At 28.5% G+C, this 22,503-nt stretch overlaps 1 protein-coding gene across 2 annotated transcripts; it reads left to right on the top strand.

The window, feature by feature from the left end:
* Nucleotides 1-176: 176 nt before the first annotated feature.
* Nucleotides 177-22,488, top strand: LOC134832772 (lactosylceramide 1,3-N-acetyl-beta-D-glucosaminyltransferase-like). 2 transcript variants are annotated; one of them, XM_063846924.1, is made up of 4 exons: nt 177-958; nt 18,739-19,438; nt 19,502-19,675; nt 21,381-22,488. In XM_063846924.1, exons 2-4 carry the CDS (start codon nt 19,075-19,077, stop codon nt 22,328-22,330), a joined length of 1,488 nt encoding a protein of 495 aa, XP_063702994.1. In that variant the 5' UTR covers nt 177-958; nt 18,739-19,074; the 3' UTR covers nt 22,331-22,488. The 2 variants fall into 2 exon arrangements, with proteins under 2 accessions (XP_063702994.1, XP_063703002.1); XM_063846932.1 differs by lacking the exon at nt 177-958 and adding an exon at nt 18,373-18,392.
* The last annotated feature ends 15 nt before the right edge of the window (nt 22,489-22,503 follow it).

Genomic DNA, 22,503 nt, shown 5'->3' with positions numbered 1-22,503 from the left:
TTTAACGAAAATTAATAAAAAATTATCAAAAAAGACACTAAAATTCGAAATTTTCAGAAAAAATCTTCTAATTTTTAAACAAATCATTCAATTAATTTTTTGAAATTTTTCAATCAAATTTGTGACAGGCTAAAAGACACTGTGAAAGCGGAACAAACATCACTCGCGAACGAAATTTCATAGCGAACGGACGTGCAATTGAGTGTCTAAAGTGAAAAATCCGTGGAAATTCGTGAAAAACACCCTCGCAGCTGCCCACAACGAGCCTCCCGGGACCGTAACACACCGAATTTCCTCGAATCCACAAAGATCGCGAGCCAGAGCCCCGTTTTTCGCGTGATGATTTTGAAAAACCCCTTTCGAAATCACTCCCACACTTGAGAAAACTTCCACTAAAAATAATGGTCACAACACGAAGACTCTACAAAGTGCGTAAAAAGAGCCCTTTTACTACACCGAGAGATTACTAAAAGTGAGATTCAACACAAAAAAATTAAAATATAAATTTATAATGAGAGTGAATTATTCAACAATTTAAAAAAAAAACAAAAAAACAAATGAATGCAAAGGAAATTCTAAAAATATTGCACAGGAACTACAAAAATACATTCGAATGTTGTCGCATGTAACACAACAAAGTATTTTAACATAGAAGCAGATAAGCGAAAAGTTGATAAAAAAAATTAGTAAAGGCAGTCTAAAAATAATAAACTTGATTAAATATTAAAAAACGAGATTGTCACAACTTTTTTTTTCCTTCGAATCAATATTCACGAAAATTTTAATGAGTTACCCAACCACGGAGGCAGCGACATCAGCAACAAATACAACGCAATTACAAGAAATTAAATTAGAAAGAAGAAATTGAATTGCTTTTCAAGTAACTTTTGAGATTATTTGTTCACTCAACAACGTCACACACAACAAAAAAAAATCTTAAAAGGAGTCCAAATTAATGGTAAGTGTGCTAAAAAAACATCTTTCTCGATCAAGTGTTAAAAAAAGAGACCCGCCTTATGAGATAATACAATCACGTTAATCAATTATCATTTAATTACTTAAGTAACGTCTCGCTCGCTTAATCACTTCTTCGATAGAGAAAGAAAAAATAAATAAATAAACGATCATTGAATGATTCAATTTCCGGATAAATGTACACAACACTTGTGTCTCCGCATTTTTTTCATTTTTTTTTTTTCTCTCTCTCTCCCCTTCACGATATTTTAAACATCATACCAGATCTGTTTACTTTTAAAACTAAACTTGTTATTAAGTCGCTTTTAAAAAATTGAAATATTTATAAAAAAAAACACAAAAATCGACCTTGAATGGTATTTTTTGTTAAAATTTTATCTTTTAAACCTATTATGAAGTGATTTTTTCTGTTAAAATAATTATGTTGAAGTTGGAAAAGGGAGGTGACAGTAACACATGTGTTGTCGATTTGCTCTTTATGGAACTTTAATGAGATTCAGTGGCGTGGCATGTGGTAAAAAAGTATCCTTGTAAGATAATTTGAAGTTTAAGATCATAAAATTTAATTTAAAAAAAATTTTTGATGAATAAAAATTGATCTTTTGAGCTTTTTTTGTACTGCAAACTCTTAAATTTATCCAAAATTAATTAATTATTTTTAATTTTTTTATTATTTGACTTTTTTTAAATATTTTTTTAGTGAAAAAATTTGTCTTTTTTTTAAAAATAAAAAAAAAATATTAAATTTTTTTTAATATAATTAAATAAAATATTAAATAAATAATTAAATATTGAAATAAATTAATTTTGATATTTTTTTTTTGTTCAATTCCTAAGAATTTTAATATTTTTACACATTAATTTTGTGATAAAATTTTAATTTTAAAGATTTTTTTTGCATTAAAATTATCTTTTTTTTAAATAGAATTTTCGAGTCACAGCTCTGAAACTTAAAAAAATAAATTTAAACTAAGAATAATACACAAATTTAAATATTTATACAAACATTATTTTTTAAACAAAAATAAAATCAATAATAGCTTTTTAAAAAAACTGATGATTGACTGAACAAAACCCAAAGATTTCAACACAAAAATGTCAAAATTCAATACAACCCCCGCTACGCGACTGCCGATCGTCTAATAACAATGAATTACTATTAAACATCAATTGTTATTAGAAAAACGGAAATCATACAGCAAAAAATATCGCAACCCATCATAAAAATTCTGCGTGATGAGTTATGCTATTTATAAAAATTCATGAGGAAGAAGAACTCCAACGACGTCAATGCAAAAAAAAAGAAGACGAAGAGAAAAAATAGTGGCAGACAAGTAATTATTTTGTATATTTATGTTAATTAATTAGCTTATCACATTGAATTAGCAATAAGCAACTGAAATGTACATTTATCGTGTTGTTTGTGGATGAATGTTAATCTAGCGAAACAAGAATGAGAGACACAAATAATTTTACTTAATTAGAATGAAAAATAACATAACTGTTGTTTAATGGGCTAGGCATTTCAATTGAAATTCTCTTAGTTTATTTTTTTTCTTGTTTTTTTTACTGAATGAAGTGCAGAGCATGTGTTGATTATCACATTATCGATTTTTTCATTGAGCCATTTGATAAGATAACTTCTTAATTTCCTGCGTTTTGGCTAAAAATAATTTTAAAGTTTAGTTTATGGGAAAAAAAAGACAAAAAAATGGCGAGATATTTAAAGTCCATTAAATACAGTTTTAATGATGCCAACGGAAGTCTTGAACTTGATGAATGAAAGAAAGAACGACGACGACGACGAAGAAGAGTTTGCTCCAAGCATTTTTTGATGTCTCTCTTTTTACTTCAAAGTAAACAAGGCTCGTCATGTAAGTAAAAGTCTGTAAAAATTTTTAAGTCAACACTAATTGACTTAAGTAAAAGTCATTAAGTCAAGCTTAAAAATATAATTAATTAAAATTTTTAAAAATTAAAAAATAAAAAATTCTAGAAATTTGGTCAAGAAATCGACATATGTGGACATATGAGACTTAAACTTAAAATTAAGTAAAAGAATCTAAATTCTTTTGATTTAAAAAGTTATGACTTAAGCTTAAGTTTAAGAAAAAGTCAGATAATTTCTCTATTTTCGATCAAATTTTGTAAAATATATCATAAAAACTTCTCATATATTTCACAAAATTTGATCGAAAAATTAATTAAATTTTTGACTTTTTCCTTAACTTAAGCTTAAGTCAACAGCTTAAGTCAAAAAATTTTAGATTTTTATACTTAAGTTTCATTATAAGTCTCATAAGTTTATTTTTCGAGTCAAAATTTTTATTTTATGGATTTTAATTAAATTTAAGTCTTTAAGAATCTTTTAAGCTTAAGTTTAATTTAAATTATTTAATGCAATTCAAACGAAATTTTCTTAAATTTTTCAATCATTAAAAAAAAATAAATTAGCCAAAATTTATTTGACGAGCCCTATTACAGTCACAAACTTTTTGATGCGGAGGAATTGTGGTAATTTTAGTTGCGACGCGACTTTTTTGTATCATTACTCTTACCACATGAGCCAGTCAACCGCTACTTTGGTAAAAGTAACAACATTAATGTAAAATTCCAATCGTTTAATTTTTAACGTCATCACAAAATATATTATATATGGTGACACAACTCTTACAATAAATACGCGGAAACCGGTACTGGAACTGATTACACTTAGCTCTTGAAATATTACAAATTCAATGAATCTTAAATGAATTTGATAAAAGCAAATGTACTTTGTTGTATTATCTCTCGCTCTCGTCTCGTCGTATCGCGCATTGCCTCCGTAGATGACGACGACAACATATCATGTACAACAATCAATTTCCTTATAAAATTCATGAAATAAAACGAAATTCATGGAGAAATTGAGCGGAGATGAGATGAATTCGCCATTATAATGCCATTAATAAAATAAATTCTTTTGTACATTTCACAATAGTTTATAATAATAAAATAATAACATTATGTGCGCGACTATTAATAATGTGCAGCATTTATGTAATCTACCAGCAATGTCTCCTCCTAATGAAAAAAGAGCTCAAGTTGTTGGCATTTAATAATATTATCGCAATGTACGTGTGTTAAAAAAATATACTTATGCTGCGTTAGCCTTTCATTTAAAATTTTCTTCACAACAGACGATTGTTTGTTTTTTTTTCAACAACTTTATTTTACTTTTTTTACGTTAAATATTAAACATTCTGAAATGCAGAGAATTTTACAGTACACAAAAAAAAGTTGTGAGTAGGCTTATGAGGCTAATAATGCGTGTAATGTTTAATCTTGTAATTATTTATCATTAAAAAGATTTAATTTCAGTTATTGATATTTATTGAGTGAGTTTTTTTTTAAAGAAATTCCATAAAATTGTTTTCTTGGAAGAGATAATTCCGAACTTTTTATTAAATTTTAAGGCTGAGCTTTGTAAAAATCAATTTTCAACAGATTTTAAGCTCATGTCTGAACGTAATCTTATCACAATTGGAAAGGTTTTAATTTGTTTCAAAGAATCAACTTGAAAATCGAGAACGAAACACTTGAAAAAAGAGCTTTTGTGTCAATTTACCTTCGAGGAAACTCTCAACCGGTTGAAAATGACGTTATTGAAGAATTTCACATCAAAGGAGGGATTATGTTTCATTCGAATTTGTCATTGGAAAGATTGATTATTTAAAGATTTATTGCTTTTTAGTGAGATTTTAATCCTTTGACTACTGAAAATCAATTGAAAATTTAGGTTTTAAATAATTTTATTCTATTATTTTTTCTACTCAAAATTTTAATTAAAAATAATTTTAATTCTTTAAAAATATATATGAAAATTTTGATAAAATTAAAAAAAAATTAACAAAATTAATATTTTCACTAAAAATTGTAGAAAATTTTAAAAACTTGTATCAAAATATTCAAAAATGTATTTTAATCTGAAAAATTTGTCTTTACTTACCTGAAATTGTTCATAAAATATCTTCAACGATCATTTACAGTCCAAGTTTTGCTCATTTTATATTTAAATTTCATGAAATGTATTACCAAAATTTATTGAAAAATAATTTTTTATAAACATTTCATTATTCTTAATAAACTTTTATTAATTATTTGTTAAATTTTATCTTAAAATTGAATAAAAAATATTTTTTTCATGGAAATATCCTCAAAATTTTTATTTATTTTTACTCAATAATTCAATATCATTGAAAATAATTTCTTAAAATAAATTTCATAATTTTATACCTCAGACAGACATCGATCTCTTACAAATATTACTTTTTCCATTAAACCGCTTACAAAAACGCTCATTTTCGAATAAAAGCTGCTCTCAATTATTCACGCGGCTCAAAAAAAAAAGTATTTTATTATGCAAATATTTCATAAACATATTTATCATATGTAATAGTTTCTATTAATAAATATTTTACAAATCTTATTAACTTGCTTTGTACGAACAACTCGCTTTTATTAAATTCAAGAGCATGACGAAACAATTAATCTCGTATCTCAAGTGAAGTGCGCAAGAAATGCATTCACTTGACGAGATTTTTGCAGTTCTTTCTTTGTGATGATCGTAAAAACGCATCCAACCATCAAATTTATTATTGCTATTATTAACATGTATAATAATATCATTATTATTACGAATAAACAAACATATCACAGAAATAAAAACGTACGAAAAAAAGTGTTATTCATATTTAATATAAAAATAATCGTAATAACACACCGCGCACCGATAATTAATTGAAATTCATACTTTCACTATCGAATTTTTTGTCGTCATCGTGTATTTGCTCAAGCGCGTCCATTGTCACGGGCTCATCATCGTAGTAAATAAATAATGATGATGTGGGATGTGTGTGTGTTTTTTGACAAAAATTTCTTCTTATCATGCGCAAAAATATGATCCACGTGAAATTTTATTTTTAATGTAAATATTAAAATTCCAGTTTGCGTCAGATAAAAATTTGTGATTTTTTTCTTATTTATCTTACGCAATAATTTTATTTATTTTTTAGTGAAACTTGCTGCTATCAAACAATAATTAACACTTTTTGAGGCTGACACATTTTTTTTTTAATTTATGGACAACAAAATTCATTTTTTTTAACATTTTTAATAATTTTATTTTAAATTGTATTTTATATTTATTTTTAATTTTTTAAATTGTTTATTTAATTGTTTATTAATATGTTTTTAAAATAGTACTTTTAAACTGACTTTAACAAAAAAATTTATCGTTTTTAAAAAATTTTCGTCAAAAAAGTGAAAATAAATATTTTAAAAAATTTAAATTATATTTGAATTCTAAATTTAATTTAATTTAATTCAAAAAAAAAAAAATAATAATAATAATTTAATAAAAAAAATAATTTGATATTAATTTAATCAATAAATAATTTAATTAAATAAAAATTTAAAAATAAAAAAAAACTGAAAAAATTAAAAAAAAATAATTTGAGGATATTTTAAACGTTTTTGATAATTTTATCAGCCTAATTGCGAAATTCCATTTAAACCCTTGGAGATAAAAAATCCCGTTATCAAGGGAATAATTCGAATGAATTCACCAGAATTTCTGTATCTGCTTTTTGTTTACGATTTTTCAGAATCGATGTTGTTAAAAACATGTGTTATCTTATCAATTCTCAGAATAATTTAATGTCAGGGAATTGTTTGCGACTTTTTTCACTTAATTTACTCTTACCTACCTGCCATGAGAATCGATATGTAGCACAACCGTTAGACACATGTAATTGCTTTTAATTTGTAATTAATCATCATTTGATTCTGTCGAAGATTAATTGCTGCCGACGACGACGTCATTCGAATTTTTTCTTACTTCATTGCTTTCGTAATGTTGCGGTCTCGGAAAAAAGATAAGAAAGATAACGAAAAAAAAAATTTCTGCAAAATTCACCGTTTTGAACCCGTAGTTTGCGCTGTGCGCTTATCTTGATCAAATTTCGCAATAAAGTACTTTTGATAAGTTTGTCGACTCATCTCGTCGTCGTCGACGCTGTTTAAGTAGATGAATGGAGAGAAAAAAAATTGCCAAGACGAGAGCACATAATGTGCTAATAAAACACCGCATAACGGCGCGTTCCTGATGACAATTTAATATTATATGTAAACAGTCTCGTTTTGCGCTTCAACTCTGCTATTTATGTGTTTTTTTTTTCTGTATTTTATAAAATGGTACAATTGAACGACGAATTCCCCGTGGTGTAGTTTTCGCCCCGTAAGCTCGAAAGAACGAGACCGAGGGACATGCTGCTGTGCTAAATGAGACATTATTAAATGGAATGACACTTTGTTACTCCGTTGTCATCATCGCTGTTGTTGTCGTTGGTGACATTGATAGATAAATCAATAACACAGGCGAACATTTTTAGTTCATGTTGAAAGTTTTTAATTAGGTTTCAGTCTTTTCAACTGCATACAAAAGACTGACGATGACGACAATGTTGCACTTTTATGCAACTTTGATGTGGATAAGGGAACATATTGGATATCCGATTGTGGTTTTGATTAGTTTTCGAATCGTTCTTTGGCTTTTTTTGTCGTTTGAAGAGAATTTTATTAATCAAAGAGACGCCTTTTCTCATAGTGATGTTTGGCATTTCTTCTGAAAAGTTAGTTTTTGATCAAAAATTTAAAATAAATTTCTCGAAATATTAGATTTCTCAAAAAAATTAATGAAATGTCAAAATACTTTCAAAAATGAATTCAAAATGACAGCTGTCAAATCTAAAAATACACATTTTGACATTAACTGACAATTTATTGATAAAAATTTAAATTTTCTCACAAATTCCATTAATTTTAAAACAAAAATTACTCAAATGATATCAAAAAATTTAAAATTAGTAAAAATTTTGACATCTGTCACTTTGACAGTTTTGCATTTCAAAATTTTCACTCAATTTTCGAAATTATTTGAGTAATTTTAAATTGAATACTAATTAAATTTGCAAGAAAATGTAAAATTTGTCAATAAATTGTCACTTAAAGTCTAAAAATGTGTTTTTGAAATTTGACAGCTGTCACTTTGAATTAGTTTTTAAAAGTATTTTATCATTTTTTCAAAAGTTTTTGGCACAAAAGTTTGATTCTTTGCTAAGAATGTAAAAAACAGTCAAAAAATAAAAGAAAATTTAAATTTTCAATCATCTGTCAAATTGACAGCTGTCAATTTTTGTCTTTTTTGACGTCAAATAGTAAAATTTTTCAAATTTTTTCAAAATTTATAATTTTTTTAATGTAAACTCTAAAATTTTCGTTAAAAGTTTCGAGAAACTCTCAAAAAATCCACTTACAAACAAATTCCAGCGAATTTCTTGAACTTTTTTCACCATTCCCTGAACATCTCCGTTCATCATCACACCATTAACTCCCCAGAATTGGCCATAAAAATCCGTTCACATTGTGTGTCAAGCCCAAACTCAAACAGCAAACTGGATATATTTCTTGTGCAAACATTAAAAAGTTTAAATTTTGTTCACATCGTTTATTCTCATTACCAAAGGAATTTTTTTTATATTTTCTTGTTATATTTCACATGTTTTATATATTAACATAAAAATGATAGATATTCATAAGTACACATACATGCACGGGCAAAAGCGGCAACGAAATCAGATACTCGCCTCGTGAAATAGAGAGAGAGAATGAATATCGTATCATATTTGGGTCAGTGACCGGTCTGCAATTTTGCTGTACCTTTCAAGAATAATTAGAATAAAGCGAAAAAAAATCGTATTTGAATCGATTCTCCGCCTCAAATTGTTCATAAATAATTGAAAAGAAAAAAATATGGACGATGTCAAAAGTGAGCAAAAGCGCTTTTAGCTACTTGTAACCTTTTAATTCATTTGCATAACACGAGAAAGAGAGAGAAAAAAATTCGCAAGCAAAAAAAAAAGTGTACATGAATTATTTTATCTATGAACATGATTGCCATATCACGTTTCTCCGCTCTTCTTTCATCTAATTTGTATATTTTCATGTGAACATGAGACATTTAGTTCGTTTTTCTCGGCATATCGACAACAACAAGTCTCGTTACAAAATATTTTGGGCGATAAAAAGACGTCTTATCGTCATTTAATCCCACACACCATTGACGCAAAGTACAATACTGTTCAATTAGCAACAAAGTATGCGTTCGAGTGACTCATTATCGAGCGTAGTAATTAAATTTCATTCAAAAATTGACGTGCATGTGCGGCTGCAAGTCGACCCAAATCGCAGCTGGTCTAGACAAAAACGGGTACAAAGTCCCACAGTAGGAAATATTGCTTTGAGGTTTGCGTTGCGTCAAACAGAAGTCAGTGAAGCAAGCAAGAAGTCGGGCAAAAAATGTTTGTTTTATAACAAAAACGACACCGAACGTCGGAGATTTTATGAATGATTCATGAAAATTATTTATTTCGTTGTTGTTATGATATTTGTTGTCTCTTCAATAACACGAAAGAAGGGAGGTCGAGCGTACTTGTCTTGTTTATTGATATCCCGTAGCAACGATTAATTTTTATTTTTTATACAAACGCTTCATTTTTCACTGATAAAAAGCCACTTCACAAAATTAAATCCAATTCCGAGAATTTAAGCGGTGTGTAAGTAATTGATTAGATATTATTCCTAAATTGACGAATCGACTTCTGAACGAAAAATAAAGTTTTAATGCCAAAATTGATTGATGAGTGGCAACTTCGTGCCAAAATATCGAAAACAAAAATTTCGGAGAAATGGGTCAGACTACGTTAATTTTTTTTTTTAACAAACCCGTAATTATTGAGTGAATTTATTTTCAATTACGGACTAAAAACTTGTTCAAACAGCGACATGGATGGCATTTAATAACAAAAAAACAGAGAGAAAGAAGAAGCAGAACGAATGGAATTCAAAAGAAATTTTAAGTGGGCCACTCGTATCATATTCGGATGACGATGAAGAGGAAAAAAATTTTTAAAAATATACGTTTAATGATGATTTTAACGAGAAACGATGATGGACGACAACGACGACGATGTGTGGTGATGTAACAAGTGACAATTAGTATAAGTGCTGTAACAAGCATCGTAAGCGGAATTAAGTTTTAATCGGATTAACAGAGATTTTTATGAACATAAGTTTTCATAACAAAAATTATTTTAAAAAATGATAAGGATTTGATAAAAAAAGGACGAAATGTACTTGATAAGTTAAAAAAATTAAATTTCTGAGTTGAAATTTAGAAAATTTGGGAGCTGTCAAAAATGACAGATGTCAAAAAAATCATTTTTAAAAATTTTTCTGAAGTTTATGAAGTTTCTGAAGTCTATATTTGATAAGAATTAAAAAAAAATTTAAAAAAAAAATTAAATATAAATGTCAAAAATTTTGAAAACTTCCCTGTAAAAAGTCCGAATTTTAATTCCACAGGCGGAACTCGCACTAAAATCCGAGTGGTATGAATTTAAGCGACAAGCTGAATTTTGTATTCAGTAAATTATAATAAAAACCCGCGATTAATTTCATTTCTATCTAAAAATGTCAAAAAATTTAGGGATCATCTTGATTTTTTATGAGAAAACAGTAAATAAATAATTATTTTTCTGTACGTTCATTTGACATTTGTAAAAATCAAACAAAATAAGCAATGAAAGTGAATTAAAATGTCACAAGTTTTTTTAAACTTCAAAAAAAGTCTATTTTGACAAATTTGACAGCTGTCATTAAATGTCAGTTATGACTTATTTTTTATTAAGAATTTCTTAAATTTAATTTTTTTCTTTAAAAGACTTAAAATTAATTTTTATAAGATAAATTTCAGAAAATTAAAAAAATTTAAGAGCTTTCAAAATGACAGGTGTCAAAAACATTTTTTTTTTAAATTATTTCGAAATTTTATAGCTTTTTTGGAAGAAATTCAAACAAGAAACGAAACGACAAAAAATTAGGATCTTAAATTTTTCGTAAAATTTCACAAAAAGCAAATTTCAAAATTTGACAGCTGTCATTAAATGTCAACTTTTATTCATTTAAAACATAAAATTTAACAAAAAAAATTGCAAAAAATCTTTCACAATTTAATATTTTTTATTAAAATTTTATTCTCTTTACTGTTTTAAAGTAATTATAACTCGAATTTTCGACAACATTCTTTCAACTAACCTTTCCCCAATTCTGAAAATCCTTGTAAAAAAAACAGGCAACAACCTGTTTCGTTGCCACTTGACCTTTTTTCACTCTTGCAACTCGCATACAATGTTAATGAATCACACACTCCGTTAAACTGCAAATGTTCTGCTTTTTAACCTGAATTTTAAATCCACCCTCTTTTGCATTACTTTTCTTCATGCAGATACTTTTACATGTGCTTTGGTGCTAAAAGTTTGCAAATACGAAAAATATTTACTGTTATCAACTACTTTCTTCCGATACTTGTTTTTCAACTAACTACCTGTTTTTATGACAACGCGCTGGATGGAATTATGCGTTTTACATGCACTTCTCTCGTTCGGGCAACATAATAATTGAATTGTTCGTGCAAAAAATTTTCCATTGCAAAAAGGCACAACGCGTTTATATTGATCAAATAATGTTTTTTTTTTGTAGAACTTGGTCAACAAAGTTCAACAAACAACACCAAACGAGTCTTTATCTAATCAAACATCCGCAGACGCGAAATAATGATCATCTGTTGTTTGATTGTCGCGCAAATATTAAAAGTTGCCCTGCGTCAGTCAGTCAATGAAGTTTTTGTTTTGTTTTCCGATGAGATGACTCGCTTTGTTTGCCATCTTTTTACTTTTGCTAATTGCGAAACCGTCATCCACATGTCTCAAATACGTTTGCGCGTCGATTTTTCAACAAGTTAGAGCAACAACAGCTAATTGTTAAGAAAAAAAAATCAATTTGCACAATTCAAGGACGTTTAATTACTTTGCACGCCAAAGAAAAAAAACTAAAATTAATTGCTCGAGAAAAAAATTTTTTTTGCTGATAAGGCGAGAGAAACTTTCCACTGCAGAAGCTCAAAAGTACATGAATAATAATCAAGTCACACAGTTACCGTAAAACTAGCCGCCAGCTATATTAAAATTTATTCTACAAGAAGAAAAAATTGTTCTTGTGTAATTCCGAAGCAGGCAACATCGACGCACACGGCAAAGAAAAGAAAAAAGAAAAGAACATGAGGTTGAAAGATTTGCGCGAAGAAGAATGAATGGAACGAAACGAGCTCCTAGTTAAAAACGTTTATTCGGTCGTTGGACGGTCTTTGATCGGTTGTGAGTTGAAAGGAAATAACAACAACAAAAAAAAACGTAACAAATAACGACAGAAGAAGAACAACAGCAAAAAAAAAATATTGAGATTGGATCGTGATCAATTGCTTTTATGAATGGAGGAATGAACTGACATCCACATCACTCGATCCATGTAAATGTTTTTGATTATTCTTGGTCGCGTTGTGAGGTTTTTGTGTATCGCGGTGAGTTTTTGCTTCGTAATTTCTTTAAAATTAGCAAAAAATCGCAAAAATTAAGAATTATTTTTGGTTTAAAAATTTTTCTGAATTTTTTAAAAGTTTTGACATTTTTTTTTTTAATTATTTTTATTTTTTTTTAATTTTAAATAAATTAAATTAAAATAAAATTATGTTTAAAATAATTAAATTTTAAAATAAATAAAAAAAATATTTTAATTTAATTTTAGTGTTTGACAAAAAAAAGGAAAATTTTATAATTTTTGATTGAAATTTGATAAATTTCAAAAAATTCAAAAAATAATAACTAAAATTATAAAAATGATTTTCCTCAAAAATATTTTTTATTTTAAAAAAATTATCAAAAATTTTATACCTATTAATTCATTTTTATTTATTTTTTTATTAATGATTAATTTTTTACGAATATTTGAAATTTAATGTTTCATTTAAAAATCCTTTGAATTAAAAAAAAATTAATAAATATTTAAAAAATTAAATTTTTGTGAAAAATATTTTTTTTAATATTTTTAAAGATATTTAGAATATTTTTTTGTAAAATGAGACTTTGTACTTTATAAACCAATTTATTTAATTTTTTTTACAAAAACTTAGAATTAAATCGTTTCATTAAATGTCAAAATTATTTAAATTGAAACTTTTTCAGTAAAAAAAATTTTTTTTTGAATTGCAAACCTAACGTTTCTGCCACTTTTTTCAATCAAAAGTTGGCAAAAGTTTCAATTTTCGTTATAAAACCTAACAAAAAACAGTTTCTGTCTATTTTTAGACCAAAAAAGCTGCAACACATAAACTTCCCACAATCCTTCAAAAAAAAAAATCAATAAACCCAAGTTGGTAGTTATAGTTAGTTAGTTGTTTGCGATCAAATCGGGTTCAACGAATTCAGGTGATCTTTAATGTATCTCTTTCTCGTTGCTGAAACTGGTTTTTTATTACATTTATTTCCCTTTTTGCAACATTGTGAAGTGCTGAGGCGATCATAACTCAAGTCGAAGAGCATTTTTTTTTATGATATCTTTATTTATTTTCATTTCAACTTGTACGAAGAAGAAGACGAACAGCGACGAGAAAAAGTCATGTCATGGTTGTTGGTTGTCAGCGGAGGAATTGTTGCATCAATAAGCGATGCGGTAATCGCAAACAAACAAACCAACGGCTAATGTCATAAAAGCATGCCTCATGCATGAGTGCGATCCGATGTGAAATTGCTGCGACTAATTAAATTATCAGATTTTTTTCCCCCTTTACTGAGTAAATTGTAGCTTTCATTTCATTACCAACTGCGCGCCGTTTAATTTAATTTAATTATTATCTATTGTGTGTCATTATGATGAGCGGTTACCGAGGTTCAAGGTCAACAAATTATTTGACATTCCTGCGTTCAAGGTCACGAGAATTTGAAGAAAAAAAAAATGGAAAAAATTCGCATTTTTAGTGTGAGAACCGCAGCAACCTTCATTATGGCTCCGTAAAAGCTTTAATTAAATTGTTTCGATGTCATCTCCTGCTTGTTTGCTTCGCCTCAAACACGAAAACTTTCATTCTTTGTGCCACGGAACATTTTGCACAAATATGTAGAAAGAAAGTTCGAAAGGTGACTACTGCTTGCCTGCTTGCCATATTGATTCATGAGATCGATAAAACCTTTGTTTTGCTGTGGAATGTTCTGCTAAAACACAGAAAAAAATCGAAGAATACACCGACGACGACGAAAGACGTCCAATATGGCAAAAAAACAAAAAATGCAGAAAAAGCTATTTATTTGCGTGTAATTTAAAAGTCGAAGAAAGAAATCCAATGATGCAAGTTATATGACCCACTTACTTCTGATTTTTATTATTTTTTAGATGCACACAACACAACAACACCAATAAGCAATAATGCACATGAAAACTACCTAAAATACGAAAAAAAAACTGAAACAAACAAAAGTTGTGTGGATGGTGAAGCGAGATATGCTGATTATTGCCGATATTTAAAATATAGGTGAGATGTTTGCACGCTAAGCTGTTTACTCAACAAGTTACTTCTTCTTCGCTTCGAAGAAAAGTTTTAGTTTCGGTATCACGAGTTGTGTGTGTGTGTGCATCGAAAATCGACCAAAAAAGTGAAAAATAGCAATTAAAATGCCGGAGAGAAGGAATTAAAAATGGAAATTTAAACGCTTTTTTCATGCTGGAGTGAATGTTGGCAATGAAATCGACGGAAAGGTGCTGCTGCTGTTGCTGGCATGGAAGTAAAATAAAAATGTTTAGAAGTGATAAGGAAACTAATTGAGGAAATTAGGAAGGACAAATTGCTGCCGGTGTGCTGATAAGAATTTTGATTGTTAAAAGTGTTTTCTTGTTCGGTTTTTAGAGACGTTTTGACAATTTATATGGAATTTGAATTTAAAATTTTGGTAAAAAGTAATTTTTATAGAAATGAAATTCAAAATGGAGAAAATTTGTGGCTTCTATCCTAACAAAAAATGTCATTTTCATCGATTTTTGTTCCGAAAAATCAATTTAAAGTGAATATTTGCTGTACGAACAACTATTAAAGGTCTTCAAACTCGATATTTGTTCCAAAAATAATCATTTTAAGGCTGTTTTCGGTATTTTTAAGCATTAAAGACGTCACGTGAATGAACGAAAATCGCTCAAATTTCCAATTAATATTCAGTTTTTCTCGATTTTCTACAATTACGATGAAATTTGTTTCCTCAATATGCATCTTAAAGGCTCTTTTTTATGTCTTCAGAAGCCACACACGTAGTTAAAAGCCTATAAAAATCAAAGATTCTAAATGTGAATTCTCAATTTATTGAACATGCATAAAATTTGCAATAAAATACCTTCAGATGATGTCATTGCACATCGACGCGTCGCAGAACAACAATTAAAGTTCATTTATTGACCTTCGTTACATAAAAACAATCAAAATTCTGAAAAAAATAAAAATCAATAGTTAGATAAAATTATCGAAAAGATCGTAAAAAAATATTTTAAAAATAAAGAAATAATTTTAGGTTTGATTTGATAATTTTTCAAATTGTTTTAATTGATTTTTTATTTAAAAAAATTTTTATTTTTTTTTTTAATATTTTTAATTTATTTTTTACTAACAAGTATTTATATAAATATTTATTTTTTGTTTTAAATTTAATTTATTTATTATTTTTAAAATTCATTTAATTTTAAAATTGAATTATTAATTTAATTTAAAAAATAATTTAATTCCAAAATTAATTTATGTTTTATAAATTTAATTTTCAAAATAATTTTTAAACATTCATTATTTATTTAATTTAAAAAAAAAATATTTTTTAAATTTTTTTATCTGTTTTTATCTTCTCCAGACAGTCAACAAGACTCCAATTTAATCAATAAAAATATTTTGCATTGACATTCCGTTCAAAGTTCACCTCAAACAAGACATTACAGATGTCATTTATTCAAACTTGGTGATAAAAACAGCGATGAGCAAGCTTGTTTACACATGTTATTGAGCCCGCTATTGGTTTGACAGGCATCATTGCAATATTTTTCCTCTCTACATGTCTGCTTGCGATAAGTAACATGACATAAATATTTTATCTACTGATAAATAATAATTGCCTTCGTTATTACTGCATTGAATTCCTGCCCGTAAAAACCGCGATACGGAGCAATATTTCATCTTTTTCGACAACTCATGATTATTTTTTGCCTCGCTAATGCATCATTTACCGTCATTCGTTCGGAAGTTCATCATGTTCGATAATTATTAGTTTAGATAGGAACAATACAAGGTCGCGCCCCACATTGCTGTTGCACATTCATGTCGAGATTTGTGCCGATGCCGCGCCTGATGATTGTTTTTGGGCCCTTTTTCGTGTGTATATGCGTGGCTCGAAAGTAGGTTTTTAGTGAATTCCCTCATTTTCCGCTGAAATAAAATAAAATAAAGGAGGTTACCAAAGCGATGCGATGCAAAGTTATTACGTATAATTACTGCAGTAACATTACAATCCGATTCTTGCCTGCACTTACCCATGTGAGTTACAACAAAAAAGCATAAAGCACGTTCATTTGTCATGATATGAGCAGAAAAAAAACTTTTGTGGGTAAATTATATCCATATTCACCACCATCATAATAAATCCAATAATAATAATTGTTGTTAATAAAAACGTCTAACTTATCGAAATACAAGGTTATTGAAGTTTTTTTTGTCTGCGCGATCAAATGCAGTTGATTGTGGTTTGCATACAAAACGAATCCATTGCAGGGAGATTCGTCATGTCATGAAACACAAAATAAAACGTGTCGAGGCGAGCAATTAAAAATTTTTGCTACACAAAGAAACATTTTTTTTTTTGAAATATCAAATTTTATCGCATCGGAAATAATAAAATGATATCGTCTAGTTGTTGAAAGATAACAAAAGTGACGGTAAATCACAAAAATAATTGATTTCGAAGAGATTTCCTGAAAATCGATAGACATTTAATTTTTTTTTTGGTAAAACCCAGAATTTGCTTCTTCTTTATATAATTAGAGAGTTCATTCACGTTGGTTCAAGTACCGAAATATTGAATGATGATTGGTAATTAATGATGCGCGATCGATAATAAAGTGATTTTTTAATTGTTGAGTCATAAATGTTTATTTGATAAAGACGAGATTAGATAGTTGGTTATGAAAGAGGGATATTTATGCAATTTTCTTTGTAAATCCGATCATATCGGCCTACTTTAGGTTTTCAATGAAATTTTATAAAAAATGCAGATAAATTCGCAAATTTTTTTTTCTAAGTTTTTTTTTACATTTTTTCCACATTATTAAATTATAATATTTTTTTTAAACTTCTGAATGATTTTTTTTTTGTTCAATAAAAAAAAGTTTTTTTTTTTCAAAAACTTAAAATTTTAAATATTTTTTATTTTTTTAATAGCAAAAAAACAATTAATTTTCAGATTTTAAATTTTTTTTTTGAGAAAATTTGTTCAAAATAACCTTGATTACCAGCTTTTAAAAGTCAGACTTAAAATTTTTTCTTCTCAGTTCTTTAAAATATGTTTTGGGTTTAAAACTTTACAAAAAACACAAAAAAAAAACATTTGTTCAAATATTTGTAAGTTTTGTCTAACCAAGTTACAAAAATGTAAAAACCACAAATATATATTTTCATTGAATTTTGATTCTAAAAAATTTTTTGTTCATTTTTTTTTGTTTGAAAAAAATCGATATTAAGCCATTTTTAGAACAAAAAATTATCTTAGAAGTTTTCTTAACGTCACACAAAACTTTTAAGCTCATTAAAAACTTAAAGATCTTCAGACAATAAATTTCGAAATAAATATTTTTGTTTAATTTTCTGATAAAATAAGCTATCAGACGTCAATTCACGATAAAGACGTCATTTCAATCGAAAATAAGCTTTTCAATAAAACCGGAAACTATTTTTCTACAAAAATGAACTTCTAATATAAAGGATGTTTATTTTCTATTTCTTATCGGAAATGATCTTCCATTGTAATTTTTTCTCGTGAAAATGCATCGTCTTCCTAAAAAAATATAAAAAAATGTCAAAAAGTACGTTTAAGAATTCAAAACTTGTCACACGTGTACTTTTCGAGTGATATTTTTCCAAAAATAAAAAATTAAATAAAAAAGTTTAAAAATATTTACGCAGCCTGCGAATTTCTAAACATTTTTTCCAAATTTTACTTAACTGCTTTTAACCAAAATACACGTTCAAGCAAACGTCACCAGCTTTTGTCAACAAATAAGTTTTCTCGTATTTCACGTTGGTAACATGCAGGAACTTCAGTGTGCCTTAATCTCTTCGATTGATAAGTCGATATTGTAGTGCTTGAAAAAAAAAACTTTTATTCTGGAAAAATAATTAAAATTACAAGGTTTTTATTACCTCTGAATGTGACTTTTTAAGTTTTAAATTGAATTAAAATTGCTGTATCTAATCAAAAGTGCTTTGCTTTAATAAGTTTCTTGTTACGAATTCGTGTGTTTTTTAAAAAGTTTCGTTTGTATGTTTTTGTAGCTAATGTAAAGTCCTTGACGAAAAAAAATATTTAGTTGTAATAAGCAACGGATAAAAATCTAACAATTTTTTTTAAATTTAAGCGAAGTGATGAACATGTAAAAAAATCGTGACGATTGAATTTTATTGTGAAATCCCTTAAATGCCAATGATCTTAACAACATAATCTCATAAGTTTTCCGTATTTTTTTTTGTCTTTTCAGAAACTCTTATCGCAAACGACGAAGTCAACAACATCACAAACTCAGTAGTCAAAATATTTAATTTAAGAGGAATTTTGTTATTCAAAAAAAACTAAATATTTTTGTTATTATTAGATTTTGTAAGTTTATAGCTCAAACACAACAGAAAAGGAAAAAAAAAATAGTGATACTAGTTTAGTGAGATTACTAACAAACAAACGCCTTGAGAAGATGCAAGAAGATTTTAAAAGTCGCCAAGTCAGAAAAGAATTAATATTGTCGCTTACAAGACGATTTTTTTAAAAAAATTTAGAAAAAAATTTTTTTTTGTAAAAAAATACTTAGAATTTTACCAAAATGGCACACATCCGAATAGTTCACTTTATGATAATTGTCATAGTTGTGTTAACGATATTTTTATATTCATTACTGTACACGGCTAGTCCCGAAATGAATACAATTGTCCACGCAGGCACCGCACATCATTACGTAATGTCGAGCAAAGACACGAGAGATAGCGATAGAGTTAGTAGTAAGAGTAATAATTTACAAAATGGTGATATTTTAGTTAGTACCAAGAACTATATTAGTGATAGTAGTAGGAAAATTGTGGTAGGGGAAGGAGACTCATCAAATGTGGTGCCATCATCAGAAATTAACAATCGCATCGAGGATGATGCGGCGTCACGAGATGGCGTTGGAACGGTGCAGATACGATCAGGTACGATATTTTTTTCGCTTCCTTAACTTTTTTTCTTAATTACTGAATTTTTTCGTTGAATAGATAACGTTGTAGTGATCGGCAATCAACAGACACCAAAAACAAATGTTTCCGTGTCGTCTCCAGCATCGACGTCGTTCGTTAACGCGAGCATTAGTAGTAGTAATAATAGTAATAGTCAACAAGCAGCGTCAGTCTTACCAACATTAGAGGCCAAAAGTACTGCCAAAATATCAGGTAAATTTAATTTTTCATGAAATTATGTCACTTTGGCTGTCACATGTCCCATGAGGAGTAAAAAAGTGCCTAAAAATAATTTTTTATCACAAAATTTAACGTTCAATCAATAATTTCCAAAGTAAACAAAAGGCATAAAAGCACAAAAGCAACTCGATCCGGTCATTTGTGGTAAATGAACACAAAAAAGACGTCCTTGACCATCGTCGACGTTTGATTCTTTGTAATAAATTCTTCTTTTGTTAGTGTTATGACTGATGATTTCATGATACGATAGAAGAAAAAACACTCAAATACAAAGATTATAAGTGGTCAAGAGGAAAAAAACTCACAGACACGAGTAACAAACAAACGAACCGTTATTAAATATTGTGATTGTTTAGTAATTAAAGATGAGACGTTGGTCGAGCGTCGTCGTCGTCATCAGGAAGATTGATGAGTCGATTCGAAGGTATTTTAATGGATTCGTTTCCGCAAGCAATTCTGATTTTTTTAATAGATTTAATGGACATTTTTGAGATTTTTATGTTTAAGAAGGTTTTTCGAGTCATTTTGAGGACATCGAGTCTGTCTTTTGAAAAAAATTTTTTTTTAAGAAAAATTTATCAAAATTTGAACATTGTAACACAAAATGAGTAAATTTAAAAATATTTAATTTAAAAATTATAATTTATGATTTTCGGAAAATATTTCAAAAATTAAATAAAATAAATTTATAAAAATATATTTAATAAAAAAAAACTCAAATTTTTGAAAGAAATTTAAAAAAATTGATTAAAATTAAATTAAATATTTAAAAAAAATATTTTTCATATAAATCAATCGTAATTTTTTAGAAAAAAAAATATAAAAAGTTAATTCAATTTCAATAAAATATATATTTTTTTTAATTTTATTCTTTTTAATTCTTTTAAAGAAATTAAAAAAAAATAAAATAATTAAAAATACGCTTTTAAAAATTTTTATCACGAAAATCCTTCACATAAAAGATAATTTGTTAAAATTGTAAAGACAAACGATAATGACTCTGTCATAACAAATCAAATTCTTACGCAACTTTTTTTTTCTTTATGTCTTTTGTCGCCTTCTAAGATTACACAAAATTATAATTTTTTCTACGTCTAACAGGTTTTTATGCTTTATCATTAATAAAAATCTTGTGAATAGCGAGACATCTTCTGACTCATCTTTTTTTGATCCTCATTGCCTTCTGAAAAGTAAATAAAAAAAATACCCAGACCAAGTGTTACAATAACGATAATGCGCAATTCATTACGCGCGTTAACAAATAATGGAAAACTTTAAAAAATAAGCAATAAAAACAAGCAAAAAATAAAAAAAAAGAACGTCCATTGATCAAAAATATTTAATCAGCTTGGCAATTAATAAATTTATGAAGACACTTCATGACAAAGTGAACGTAAAAAATTTCTTTTTCAATATTTTTATGCAATCAAGTGGGCCAAACATTATTTTTTTTTTGAGTTGAAGCGTGTTTGGCAAGGCGCCTATTTTTGGAAACAAAACAACATTCACAAAAAGCTAATTTATTGACATTTCGCGTACTTGGTATTGTTTTTATTTGTTCGGGGGAAAATGGGAGTGTCGCGAATTAGATTAACCTACAGCGTACAGGGAATTAATGTCTAAAGGGAAATTATGTTCATTAGCAATTAATTTGTTGTTTTTTCTTGTGTCGTTTCAGATAAAAGTAGTGTTAAAAGTAATTCAAGTCAGAATGCGTCAACGACGACGACGACTGTAGCGAACGCAGCAGTGCACAATGTGACGGCGAAAGATCCGAAGAGCAAACAAAGCAATGACGCTGCAAAGGTTGTGCGCACAAGTGACATCTACCGCCCCGGATTCACGGAAGCCAGTGCCGATTTGTGCAAAAATAGCGGCGAGCAGCTGCGACTTTTGATCCTCATCATGTCGGCGCCCACGCATCACGAGCAACGCCTTGCCATCCGTCAAAGTTGGGGACATTACGGCACCCGACGTGACGTCGCCATCGGTTTTATTCTCGGCCAGACTGAAAATCAGGCGCACGAAGATGTGCTCGCCGCCGAGCAATACATGTACAACGACTTGGTGCGCGGCCACTTTGTCGACAGTTACAACAATTTGACGCTCAAGACAATTTCGTCGCTCGAATGGGTCGACACGTATTGCCCGAATGTCTCGTTCTTCCTCAAAACGGACGACGACATGTTCATCAATGTTCCTCGCCTGCTGCAATTCATCGAGAAGCATCACAAAGACAAACGGACCATTTATGGGCGTCTCGCGAAAAAATGGAAACCGATTCGCAACAAAAAATCCAAATATTACGTGTCGCCGCAGCAGTATTTCCCGACAATTTTTCCGCCTTTCACCACGGGACCCGCGTATCTCATTACGAGCGACGCTATCGGCGACTTGTACCGCAAATCGCTGAATCAGACGTACTTGAAGCTCGAGGATGTCTACACGACGGGCATCGTGGCGGAACTTCTCGGCATCAAGCGCCTGCATGTCACGGAATTCATCAATCGACGCATTGCTTTTAATCAGTGCAACATCAAGAAAGCAATTAGTCTGCACATGATTAAGCCGACGGAACAGTTCGATTTGTGGAAAAAACTACTAGATAATAGTGTACAGTGCAAGTGATAGGCCAAAAAAAAAACTAATTGAAACTGAAATTATAAATTTATATCGTTTGATTTAGCGGATTTACTTATAAAATTATTTATAGAAAATATTTTAGAAAAAAAATATCATAGGTGACATTTAAAACAATTTGAATAAAACACACATTTTACGTTTTAAGCCAAATTCTAAAA

This window comes from Culicoides brevitarsis, chromosome 1, assembly GCF_036172545.1.
Source record: "Culicoides brevitarsis isolate CSIRO-B50_1 chromosome 1, AGI_CSIRO_Cbre_v1, whole genome shotgun sequence".
Lineage (NCBI taxonomy): Eukaryota > Metazoa > Arthropoda > Insecta > Diptera > Ceratopogonidae > Culicoides > Culicoides brevitarsis.
Note: the sequence above shows the minus strand (reverse complement) of the source record. Positions and strands in the feature narration are given on the sequence as shown.